Source organism: Netta rufina, assembly GCF_964035555.1.
Source record: "Netta rufina genome assembly, chromosome: 7".
In the NCBI taxonomy this organism is placed as follows: domain Eukaryota; kingdom Metazoa; phylum Chordata; class Aves; order Anseriformes; family Anatidae; genus Netta; species Netta rufina.
The window spans coordinates 10,838,497-10,851,213 of NC_140130.1; the positions used below are offsets into that span (position 1 = coordinate 10,838,497).

Here is a 12,717-nt window from a genome sequence, read left to right on the forward strand (position 1 = left end):
TTCAAATCATGTTTTATGTAATCTATTTAATCTTCCATTAATGATAATCTCTGCTATCAATGTGCCCAAACAGGGTCAATTTCTGCTGGATTTGCACTTCTTGCATTTCATCCTATAATCCAGCTGTACTTAATGAGGGGAAACACCCTGCTGTAAAAGGTATTAGCAGTCTCCCTAAAACAAATAATAGTTACAAGACTGCGTAACTGCCAGGAACATTTCAAGATCGTGGGCTTTTTTCCTTTCTTTGTGTGCCTTGTGTGGAAGAGAGTCCTGCCAGCCCACCATTATTTATTAACCAGGATTTTATTGCCTTCTATACCTTGTAAAGAGACAGCATAGAGGGGTGGAAATTGCAGTGGATTTCTCTTACATACCCAAAAAGATACAAAGGGGAGAAAGGAAGAGGTCGCAAGGGAGCATTTAGACCCTGACAGATCCCACCTGGCAAGCCCCAGTAGCATTTCAGATGCACACATGTCACTGCAGTTGGCAACACCATGTAAGATACCTGCTTCACATAAACCTTGTGAGCAGAGACACAGGCTGAAAATTACGCTCCCTTTGCATGTGTTTCAAAAGAGGGTTCTGTGCAGCTCCGTATACCTAGCGTGGAACAGCTAGAGCTCAGAGCCACGAGAGATTTTCCTGCTGGTAGCACCCAACTTCCCTGGGCTGCAGTTACAGAGCAAACTGGCTCAGACACACCTGTAAGGGATGGCTCCTTCTCAATTGCCGTAGCAGACACTGGGGAAGCAAGTTACTGCCTTGTTTGCTGTTCTGATTTAGTGGTAGTTTTATTCGTAATCATTCCCAGCCATCCGCCACCTGCACACCCACCCACACATACACGTCCAGTTTGCTGTTCTTCCTATTTTGTCGATTCACAAGATCAGTTCACCGTGCATATACTCTCTGTCCCGGGGTTCATCAGCAAATAGATTTAACAGACAAAGTAAAGTTTAAAGGACTAGCTGACAGAATCCTCCAGTGGAAAAAACATACATTAACATGCAAAAGGGGAGCCATCGGCAGTAAAAGCAATCCAGAAGGTAGCGTTCAATTGAATTGATGATCCTAGCAGAAACGACTAAGAGTTAATGGAGGACACAGGCTCCTCATTTCCTATGCTGCATCCAAGAAAGCGCAGACGACTATAATACAGTGTAATTGAGCATTTTACTAAACAGCACCACACACAAGTTCTTTCGGCATGGATTGCATTCGTCCTAGATAACCTTTACGAGAAGTAGGAAGCTGATGTGCCCAACCCAAACGAATTCTCAGATTTAACCCGAATCCTTCGCTTTGCGCCTTGCAGTGTCAGACACCAGACATCAATCGGGGAGCTAGCCCCCTCCTCTGCTTAAAAGAAATAGTCAGCTACGGGCTGAGGCTGCAGACGACACGGTACGGACAGGAGCCTCTGCGTGTTCGGGGCTGCCCCGGTGCCCCCCTCCGGGGGAGCTTGTGGGGGCCCCTTCCAGCAGCCGGCCACTGGGATGCACGGAGGGAGCGAGCATCCTTCCTGGGCCAAAGGCTTGCTTTTTCTAGAGAGGCGACCGTGCGGAAAGCAGTAAAAAACTCCCTCCCCGCCAGCCCCAGCTCCCGAGAAGCTCCCTGCCCCTTACCGGGAGCCGCCGCTCGGCAGCCCCCCCGTGCTCCCCGCATCTCCCGGGTACCGTCCTCAGAACAGCCCGACCCGGCGGAGGAGGCTTCCCCGCAAACCGCACCGAGATGGGGCACCTCAAATGGCCGCTCCACCTCGACACCCACCATGCGAGTGGGGAACCTGCCGGGTGGACTCTGAGGGGAAGGGAGAGAAGGGGCGCAAAGTTGGCGGCACCCCGTGGGTTGGCCCTGAGGGCAGGGGCCGGCTGGCTGTACTTACGGGTTTTGGGGGTCGTGCTGGCCTCCGGCGTGGTGGTGGTAGACTCCTGAAAGGGAGACAGAGTCCAGGACGGCGCCGAGTCGTGGACGTAGATCTTGTAGGAGGAGGTAGCGTGTGCCGCAGTGGGCCAGGCGGGCAGCGGCGGGCTGCTGGGGGCGGCGGGCGGCGGGCGGGCACCGCGGCCGGGGCCGGGGCCAAGGCCAGGACCGGGGCCGGGGGGGCCGCTGGTCGGGGGCGCGGTGTGGGGCGCGGCGGGGTGCCGGGCCGCCGTGGGCCTCGGGCCGCCCCGAGCCGGGCCGCGGGTGCCAGGGGGCCGCGGGGGGGCCCGGCTCATGGTGGTGAGGCGGGGGCTGACGCGGCTGGGCGGCCGCGGCGTGGCGGCGGCGGTGGTCTCCGCGCCGCGGGGGGGGGCGGTGGGCTTGGAAAGGAAGAAGGGGTCCTGCCCCACGCCCTTGGCGTCCATCAGCTCGGTGGGGACGTACTCCTTGACGGAGCCCACCACGATCCACTTGAGCAGCATGAGGCTGAGCCCCAGCCCGATGAAGCCGATGAAGAGGGGCACGACGCACAGCCACGTCTGCTGCCGGTTCCAGACGATGCAGTCGCTGCAGCGCAGCTCCCGCGGCGGCCCCCCGGCCCCATCCCCGCCCGGGCCCCCCGCCGCCTCTGCCGCCCCAGGCGCCGCGGCGTCGGCAGCCCCCTCGCTCATCCTAGGGGCCGTCCGCAGCGCGGCCCCGGGGCATCAGCGCGCCGCGGCTGCCGGCGGCATGCGGCGGAGGTGGGCGGAGGGGAGCGGAGGGAGCGCCCCACTCAGTGCCGCCGGCAGCCCGGCATGGCGAGCCCCGCAGCGCCCCGCGCAGCCTCCCGCGGCCGCGGAGTCAGCGGGACGGCCGCGCCATTCGCCGGGCGCCCGGCTCCTCGCCTCTCCTTCTTCTGCCTCCGCTCCCAGGTCTTTCCTTCTCTCCTCTCTTCTTCTTTATTTTATTTTATTTTTTTCCCCTCCGTGCGGTGGGTCGCGAGATCCAGCCTCCTCCCTCGGCAATGCCGGCTGTCACCCCAAGCTGGCGGTCCCGGCGGCGGGCAGGCACATTCCTTCACATCCGCGCCCCTTCTCGCCTCTCCTCCTTCTCCTCGCCCCTCGGGGCCGGGGGCTCTCTCCTCGCCGTCTTCCTCTCCTCCGCTCCCTCCCCCGCCCGCTCGCCTCCCGCCTATGCCCGGCCGCAGCGCAGCGGCAGCAGCGGCGGCGGCGGCTCCAGCATCCCCCGGCTGCGCGGCGGGGAGGCGGTGGGGAGGCGCAGCCGCCACTCCGCGGCCCCGCGGCCAACCCGCGGCCGGCGCCGGGCCAGGGAGGCCGATCCGCGGGCGGGGCCCGGGGCAGGAGGCTCGGCTCGGCACGGTGCGGCTCCGCTCCCCGCCGCTCCTCCGCGCTCAAGTCCGGCCCGGCATCGAAACTCCGCCGAGGTTTCCCGAGCGAAAAATACAAAAGAACGTAAAATCCAGGGGATGGAAAGGACACCCTGCAGCGGGGGACGCCCGTGGCCCAGGAGACAGAAATACGGATCCGGCCACCGAATAGGCACGCACAAGGCAGCTCCTGCCAAGCTTGCAGCTCCTGTTCAATTGTGCATTCCTAGCGCGGCGCAAGGGAGGCAGGCTAGCGCGCAGAAAGTAAGGCGCCTCCCACCAAAGCCTAATGGTGGTTTCTTAATGCGCACAAGATAAATAAATGATCCAGGTAAACCCCTCGGGAGGGTGGATGCTACGGCAAACGGAGCTTAGAAAAGGAAGGAAAAGAAGGAAAAGAAAAAAAAATGGTGTGTGTGGGGGAGGGGGGGACGTAAGGGGGTGCGCCTGAACCCATCCTGGGGCAGTAATCCCATAGGCTGCCGCTGCATGTCCAAAAAGGCATGTGTGGAGGGAGGTGGAGACACCTCCGGAGAGGATTCCTAGCGAACGACCAGTGCTCGGGACGAGGAGCTGCTTCCTGACGCTGATGCTACCTGATAACCAGCACTAAGCAGCGCTTGCTGTTGTTTCAGAAAGGGATTTCCCTACGGGAAAACGGAAACCGGCAGCAGGCACCTGCAACAAAAGGACGGTCCCCCCGAGCAGCCGGGGGCACTGCCGGCACCGCCGCATCCCGACAAGTTCCGCCTGCAGCCAGACAAGTTTTGGGACCCAAACCGCTCTCCCACCTGCCCACAGCAACTCTGAAGGCACCACCACCCCCTTTCTACTCCCGTACTGGGCAAAACACTTCGTCGGCTGGGGTGGTCACTAAAGGGTTAACGGCGGTGCACCAAAGGGTGGCTTTATTGCCATTTTCGTCATTTTAGAAAATGACCTATAAAATTATATACGCATAGATGTTTTGAGCCCAACCCCCCCCTTTTTTTTTCCCTGAACTATTAATCCATCGGTGTCATTGTAGTAATGACACTTAGGTATGATTTCCTTAGCCGTTCACATAGAGGCATGTAAATATTGAGGCAGAATAATTGAGCAGAAAACAGCAAAATGTGAAATACATTTGTTCTGTATATACACAAATGTGAAAAACAAAATATTGAATTTCTGTTCAGAAGGAATGTTAATAGCATTAATAATACGATATGAAAGGTGCATTAAGTAGACACTGAGATTATTGTCATGGTGAGCAATCTGACTGGAGCCTGGCAGCTTTGCTAGGACAGGCCTGTGCTCACAGCTATCAGGAAATCTGAGGAAACGGCTTATCGGGTAAGTGCGCTCTTTAAACCCTTCCTCATGAAAAACACTTTGGCATTGGAAAATATCAATATACAAGTTTCTAACCCTTTGACAAAGAGGAAAAGGATTGGGTGAAGGCATTGAGAGACAACCACGGGAGAACTCTTCACTACTTAAGCAGACACCCAGTAAAGCAAGAAAATGAGCAAGATAAGGAAGCCTTAGAAATCCATAGAAGCTTTGTCATATATATATGTATATATATATATATATATTTATTTATTTTGGAATCCAGCGTTCCTCATGGAAATGTAGAACTAGGTGCTTACAGTCATGAGTGCCTGTCCTGCACAGCCCTCACCTTCCTCACAAGCTATGCAAACTGTTGTCTTGCTCCAGGCATTGCATTGCCTGTACAAGTGCCCATTAGCTCTTGCCTCTTCTGCAACCATACTGCTGTTCTTCAAACTCTGTATGAATTGTTCTTTGCATGCATTCTCAAACAATTTGTACATGCATCTTGGGAGAACATAACACAAGAAAAGCATTTTACAGCACTCACAAGAGAGAGAGCTTTTAAGTCCTTTTAAGTGAGGATGACCAAGTCTTTCAGTATTTCATCTGTCTCAGCTGCATTTCTTCCCTTCAGTAAGATTTCCAAGCTGTCAGCTCCTAAAACTTGTAATGGTTCTAACGGAAAGGCATCAGGATATGATACCATTAAGATGACTCAAGTGTAGCCATTGCATCGTTTAATATTGAAAGACTTCCTGTATTATGAGTAAAGATTTTTCAGACTTCTTTCTTACAATTTCCTATTCTTACCATTGGGGTTGACAAACAGTAACAGTTATTTAAATTGGCTGGGGAATGCTTTCACTATGTCTTCATTAACCGGATTACTTAAAAACAGATATCTCCCAGATAGTGACTGCTTTCCTCTTTTAAGAAAGTTCTTTGGTCTAAAAATATGAAACAGCAAACTCAAAGTAGCTTCCCCTTAGCCCCATAGTAAAGGCAAATGTATTTCAAATAGGGTATCCTTCAGTTAAAAAATAAAGAAAAAAATATATAAGCTCTTTAACATCTACTCTGAAGTGTTACAGAAATACATCACGCAACCTTGACAGACAGCTGAGTGCAGGTGGTGCATGGAAAACTTGTTCTGTAATAATTTAGCCACCAGTTAAGATGGTACTATGTATTCAAAACCACAGACTCCAAATTATTCTAGATTACTTCTCTGTCCCCAAGAATTAATATTAAAATCATAATCAGTTTTCCAAATCAGCCCACTCTTGTTAAACTGAATCTGTTCAGTGCATTAATTCTAATTTACGTAGGTATTTTGTAAATTTCACTTGCATTTCTTCCTACTCATTCTGTATCATAGCCCAACTTCTTTACTCTTCTGGAAATATATTTGTCATGATCAGAAAACAACATACAATTTATTTTTCTTCATAAAATGCTAAGAAACACTCAGTATCCCCTTGAGAACATCCGTAACTCAGATGGAATTAAATAATTTATCCATGGTGAAGTCAGAAGTGGTATTTTCTTAAGGACTGATGTGATACACAAGATCGATATACTGTTTATGAATATATTGTTTTGTTTGTCACAGGCAGTTTAAGTTTTGACTGTGTAGTAGATATGTCACAACCAGCAGTTCTGTGACAAGGGTCGTCTTCCTGATGGCTTCACATCTGCCTCCATACAGCAGAACCAGTGACATCATCTTCATATAGAAAAATGTAATAAACAAGTTAAAGGAGTTAGATTTGCTTTAACTATCAACATGGAAGCAGTCCTGAAGATCTCAGGATAGCTATCCTCAGAATAGTCAACAAAAGAAACAAAAATTCTAAATGGAAAATAAGACCCTTTTGGAACCACGTCTTTTTCAGCTCCCAAACAGCAAGCATTTGAGATGCTTATATTCAAATCCCACATACACACACAGTTAGAATCCTGTCTTTCCACTCCAACTTCACAAAATATCTGAAGACATTCATCATTAATTCATATAAATATTATCTGAAGCTGTGGCCAACAAAACCTCTACAGTTACTTTGCCTTAGGGTGCGATTGGCTGCTGACAACACAAACATTCCCTCCGAATTCTGTGTTCCTCCTGTGCTCACCTCATTTGCTTTATTCTGATAGTTGGGCAATTGAATGTGGCAACCAAACCAGAATTTCACAAACAAAAGATGTTGGAATTGTGGCCGGTTCTGTCAGTAGGTGTTACACTCCTGGGGTACTTTCTCAAACTAGGGCATTTGAATATTCTTACTTCGTCTTTCTTCTTAGCTTTCATCCTCAACTCAGCTACAGCATATGTGCCCCTCATGGTTGGTTAACAGTCAGGGAGAACCTTCCTTTTTGTCTGAGGTGTATTTCTACTCTTTCTTTCATATGAAACATACAAGTAGTTTTCCACCAATCCCATTAATCAGCACACAGAACTGAAGTACTCTTTCCTGCTATGATTGTTAAAATTGCTATTAGGCAGGACAAACAGAATAAGTTTTATTCAACAAACATGTTGTAAAGAGACTTGATCTATATACTGATGCATAGCATACAGCCCAAAGTATCCCACCTTGTATTTTTATGCAGGATGTCATCAGTGCCTCTGGTAGTGGTGGAGAAACAGCACAAGTCGCAACAAGTGAAAAATCCACTGTGGAGTTCAAAGGCACAGCACCAATTTGAGACGTTAGTAAGCTGCCAGTTAGCATTAAGCCAGTCTCACACAGTTGCAAGATGAGTGACAGTTAATTTCAGAATAAGAAGTAAAGTCTGTTCTCTCTCACTGCAATATAAACTCTGAATAACAACCCCATGGCTAAATTAATTGGATAAAATGCACCTATCCTTTCAAATGGTGCAAGTATGCTTATTGCTCATCAACAGTCAGCGTGTCCTCAACTTTTTCAGATCACACATAGGCCATTTGCAAGTGCCATAGCTGCCACTAAATATTTAGGATTACACTTGAATCTACATCAATGAATATGTGCAATTCAAAGTCTCTCTTGGCATGGTTCATAGTGATTAATTGAGACGCCATAACATTAGGAAAAAAAAAAAGAAATCTTGCAAAAATATGTTTCAATCAGGAAATATTAGTAAACCAAATATTATCCTTTCAGGAATTTATTACTAAATAACTGCAATCCTAAAAGCCTGAGTCACGTCTTATCAAGAAAAATTCTCAATATTCTCTGCTGACCATAAATTCTAAGGATTTCAATGGGAAAAATTCTGTCTGGCAAGAGTGAAATCAAAGTAGTTTTTTAATTCTGATTTTAGTGGTATTGTATCAGTCCCTTAAGCACACACTTAATAATGATTTCAACAGAGATATATTGTGGCTATTCTTAACAATACCCTTGTGATATACTGAAGCCACTGGAACACAACAGAAATGCATATATTCCTCTTCAAGCCATTGTAACCCATGAGATTTTTATCAGGAACATAAATTGAAGATGCCAAATGAAGAAAGATTTGAAAGCAAATGTTCAAAATGCCATCAAAGGGGCGTGATCCAAAGCACAATGAAGTCAGCAGAAATCTTTCAGTATACTGCAATCTATCTTGGACTAGGCCCTAAATCAAAATTCAAACTTTTCCAAGATTTTGGACAAAATGATGACATCAGCAAATGAGAAAGCCTAGGAAGCAATCAGTCATCAACAGACAAGTTAAAATTACTTACTCTTATGAATCACTGCTTTTTTTTTTTTTTTCCCCTCCCCGGGAAACCCACACTTTTCCCATCCCAATTAATACACTCTATCCAAATTAATCAGGCAGAATGGGAATATACATTTCAGACCTTGGCACCTTTCCTGTTTTGTTTACAAAACTGTGCACTGTCCCATGTAATAGGGACTTCAATGCTATGCAAAGAACTCTACTGCCTGTTGTTGCTGGATAAATGATCTGGGCATAGATTATTTTTTTTTTCACATGACAAGACTAGGTACATCCTGGAAATGTTCACACTTCTACCACTCTGCCTCAAGGAATCATGAATAAGATTTAAATACCTTTAGTTCCACCATCCACCGTAGCATCTGTAGTCTTTGCAGAGAAGTGATGAAGAACATACTGTTTCTGTGGTGTTCTCCATATGCTACCAAAGGGGTGAAGATGGTTAGTGGTAAAGTGTACCTGAGAGAAAGATGAGCAGTTGTCTGGGTCCTCCTCTCCCTGATGGACCTAGTGAGGGACAAAGATGTGTGCCAGCAGCCTCCAGGTGACCAATGCTCCAGGAGCAACTCTGCTGCTCAGGCACAGCCCCGGAAATTCCAGGTAACAGGTCTGAAGTATCCAACATATTCCTTCTGGGTTTCTCCTGGAAATGAACACAAAGTAACAGAGACTGTCAAATTCAAGAAGTGTTTGATGCATCCAGATAGTGAATTAGTTTCAGCTATTTCTGACCTTGCCACCAGAGAGGCACGAATGCTCTTTACAAATGGCAAATTTTTGAGGGGAACATCACAGGCCAAACAGTGCACCTCCAGATGACTTCAAAAGAAGTTCTAAATTGTTACCTTCTCCAAAACTACAATTAGTGACTAATACATTTGTATATATAAATCTGTATTAGAGGCAGTTATGAAATAGCGATGGAAAAGTAGAACTTAAAATACATTTGAATGCTCTGGTGAAGTCCAAATTTGATAGGACTAGAGGTAGATTAAAACTTCCTTATCAGTCTCAGCAATTAAATTATATCACAAAGAACTGTTTTTTCTTCCAATAATGACCAAATAAATGAGAGATCAAGCCAAACATTGCTGCTCATTTTAACACATGGAAAACAGTGACAGGAGAAACATTGCTATCAGCAATTAACTTATTAATTTATTTTTTGTAGATCCTACAGAAATGAACTTGGACTTATTATTTCCTTCTATACTGTTAACATTCATCCATAAACTTATTTTTACCAGAATGTTTTATTGTACTACAGACCAGGTGCCAAGACTGAGTGAACCATTTTAGGTATGTTTGTTTTGAAGACTTGGTAAGTTCTTCTATCAGTTTCCTTATATTCAGAACAATGTTTTCTTACTCCTTTGTTGTTGTAAGTATTGAGAGGTTTCCTCCATTTCATTTTTAAGGCCCTATAATAGTGTTTTTCATAGCTCTATTAGGAGTGTTTTGTTTGGGCTTTTGTAGAACAGTATTTCTTGTATTTGAAATGTCAAATTCAGACATTGCCATTCAAATCCTTTTGTGACAAGTTTGGAAGTTCATGTCTTTAACCTTGAATTGTTCAAAGGTAGTAATGCTGAATAACACTGACCCATTCTTTCCCTGCTGTAAACAGCTGACACTCCCATCACTGACTGGAGCTGATCCAAAATGGTCCAGACCAAGATCCATCCTATGGTGGCCAGATTTCCACCCCCTTATGTGTCTTTTAAACTGTTTTCATTCCTGATATGAACTGATTTATATCAAATATGTAGGCAATTTCCTGGAAGAATTACATTAAAAGTAATGAGTATTATTAATATGATTTTGGATGTCAGATTCCTGCTTCTTAGGAGGTTCCTTGACTTAATGATTAACTCTTTACCAGCTCCTGGAAAGTCCAGCAGAGCAAAAGTTAGATGAAATGAAGGGGAACAGTTACCTATCCTTCCACGTAACACAAAAGGAACTCTATCAAACTTCATGGAAATAGTTTTGTGGCACTCATCCTTAGAGTTATATTTGAATGACCCTTTGAAGTGGAAAAAGCCCACAGGATCTCATCATTCTCATAGCTTAATCAGGGAGGAAGAAAAAATAAAAAAATAATAAAATAAAAAAAAAAAAAAGAAGAATCTTTCATCTTTAAAGCTTTGAGACATCCATGAAATCATTCACATTTTCCAAGCACTTCACCTCTACATTTCAAGAATGTAGAAAATATTTATTTATTTATTTTAAACACAGGAGTCAGGATGCACTGTTTCCCAGTACCCCTCTGTAAATATGAGGAACGTTTCTACACCAAGTCTAAAACAGTGTAGAGTTACGGAAAGCAAAGCATATGAGAATCCTGTTTCTATCGCTGTCATGTATTTCAATTTAACTGCAAATGGAGAAACACTAGGGAAAGACAATAAGAAGTAAAACAATGCCGGGAGCAAAACAGCTGCTGAATAAATATTTCAAAGGGAACAAGAGATAGGATGTTAATTGATAAATACCTGCCTGCTACTTTTATATACAGAATCAATTGTACTAAAAACTGTGATTAAAAAAATGAAAAGAAAGAAAAGAAAAAGGAAAAGAAAAGAAAAAATGTTGTCTGAAAACTTTAGGATTTTGAAAGCAATAGAATTACCAAAGCTTAACTCAACTTTCAATCTCAGAGTCTTAAAAATAGAAGACATTCAAAAAAAAAAAAATCAAACACTATGATTCAACTCTAAACTACTTACGTACCAACACGCAACTCTGTTTCCACTTACTAACATTGTAATTGTCAATATTTATTTGTCCAATGCAAAACTAGAGATGCACTAGTTAGTCTAAAATCCCAGTAGTAATTCTGAATCATAATACTGTATGTCTGTGCCTGTGTGTACTATGAATACATCAATGCACAGCACACAGCATTCTTCATAGCAGTTCTCTACAGTTCAATAACCATGGATTTAATATTTAATAAACAATATTATACCCATAACAATATCACTTGCATACTCTGATGTTTTAATAACAGTAAGCACAATCAACAAGAGATATCAGGTTTGTTGGGACTTGTTTTTCATGTGTTTGTTTGTTTTTACCAGCCCAGCTGAGATAGTTGGCCAAAGTAAACAAGCTTTCAGTCACACGAGCCCTTTTTTGTTACAAACTCTCTCTTCCCATACAAAATTATGTGTTTGGTTTTTTTATGTCACTAACGGATCTAAAGGGAAAGTGGCAAAGCTTTCAGAAATATATACAGAATTATGTACTTATGTATATAAATATAGATGTGTGTGTGTAGCTACATTTACGAGGAGGAAGATGTTAAAGACACAGAATAAACAGAACAGTACATATTCTGTCCGCTTCTATGATTTTGGCACACTACATATAAAAACATCCATCCATCAGATATTATACAAAAGTCACACAGCTCAGTTTTGAATACAAATCCACATGTGTAAATCTTCCTAGTTTTAAAAGCAATACAACACAAACCACTTTATTGAATCATATTTTTAAGGCCCAGTGATGCGTCCATGACCCACCAGGCTGTTCTGGCAAACAGAAATTGAAGTGAGTCTCTTGCCATTAGCTGGGATGCATGGAGGACTCTAAGGATGCATGGAGGAATCCCAAAACAAGAAAGCTTGAAAATATTTTTTTACAAGGACAAAATCTTGTAAGCTCCCAGTCACAAGCAGAACTGGATTTTGTGTATCTCCTGTCTGTGCAAAATGAAGATTTTAAGTGGCTAGAGTTCACACACTGCTCACTTATGTATTTGTTCTACAGACATCTAAACTTCCCCTCATGTCTTTTGGGAAACTGAATGTATTTTAAGGGGAAACCTCTCCAGCCCATCTGTCTATAAACAGGGAATCAAGCTCAGCAGAAAGTTAGATCTATATTCAGAACTAAAAGACCAAAAATGAAGACTTCACAGTTTGTTGCTCTAACTCCCTGATCATTCAAACCCATGACCAGGGGATCACAAACGTCTCCAAGGTCTCCTCATAAGCTTCTACTGCCATTCTTTCACTTTATTTTCCTTTACATTAAGAATGAAACAGAAAATAATAACATTCATAATGCAACAAAACAATTTTTAAACCTGAGTGCTTTAAATCTTTTTTTTCAATGTTTATTTGGACAACATATATAAAGTTCCTCTGTATTGAGAGTGCTGTAGTATGTGTTATTTCAGCATGCAGAAGAGGCAAGAACAATGCATGGTATAAAATTTACCTTATATTATTGCATTCACACCAAGAATAAAGAAGAATCTGTACTGCAGATCTCACTGCCCTCCCTCAGAAGGCAGGGAAATATCAATTTACCAATCATTACCTCTACACTTTTGATAATAAGCCCTCAGTTCCACTGTTCTGAGTCCTCAAATT

General features: G+C 44.4%; 1 protein-coding gene across 1 annotated transcript in view; it reads right to left on the reverse strand.

Annotated features, from left to right (window-relative positions):
• NRG3 (neuregulin 3) overlaps positions 1 to 2,600 on the reverse strand; it is a gene marked incomplete at both ends in the record, with an annotated part of 405,794 nt that extends 403,194 nt beyond the window's left edge. Inside the window, one exon of the mRNA XM_084289993.1 lies at positions 1,892 to 2,600. Coding sequence (XP_084146119.1) covers positions 1,892 to 2,600 — 709 coding nt within the window. The remainder of the gene's footprint in view (positions 1 to 1,891) is intronic.
• Positions 2,601 to 12,717: the final 10,117 nt, after the last annotated feature.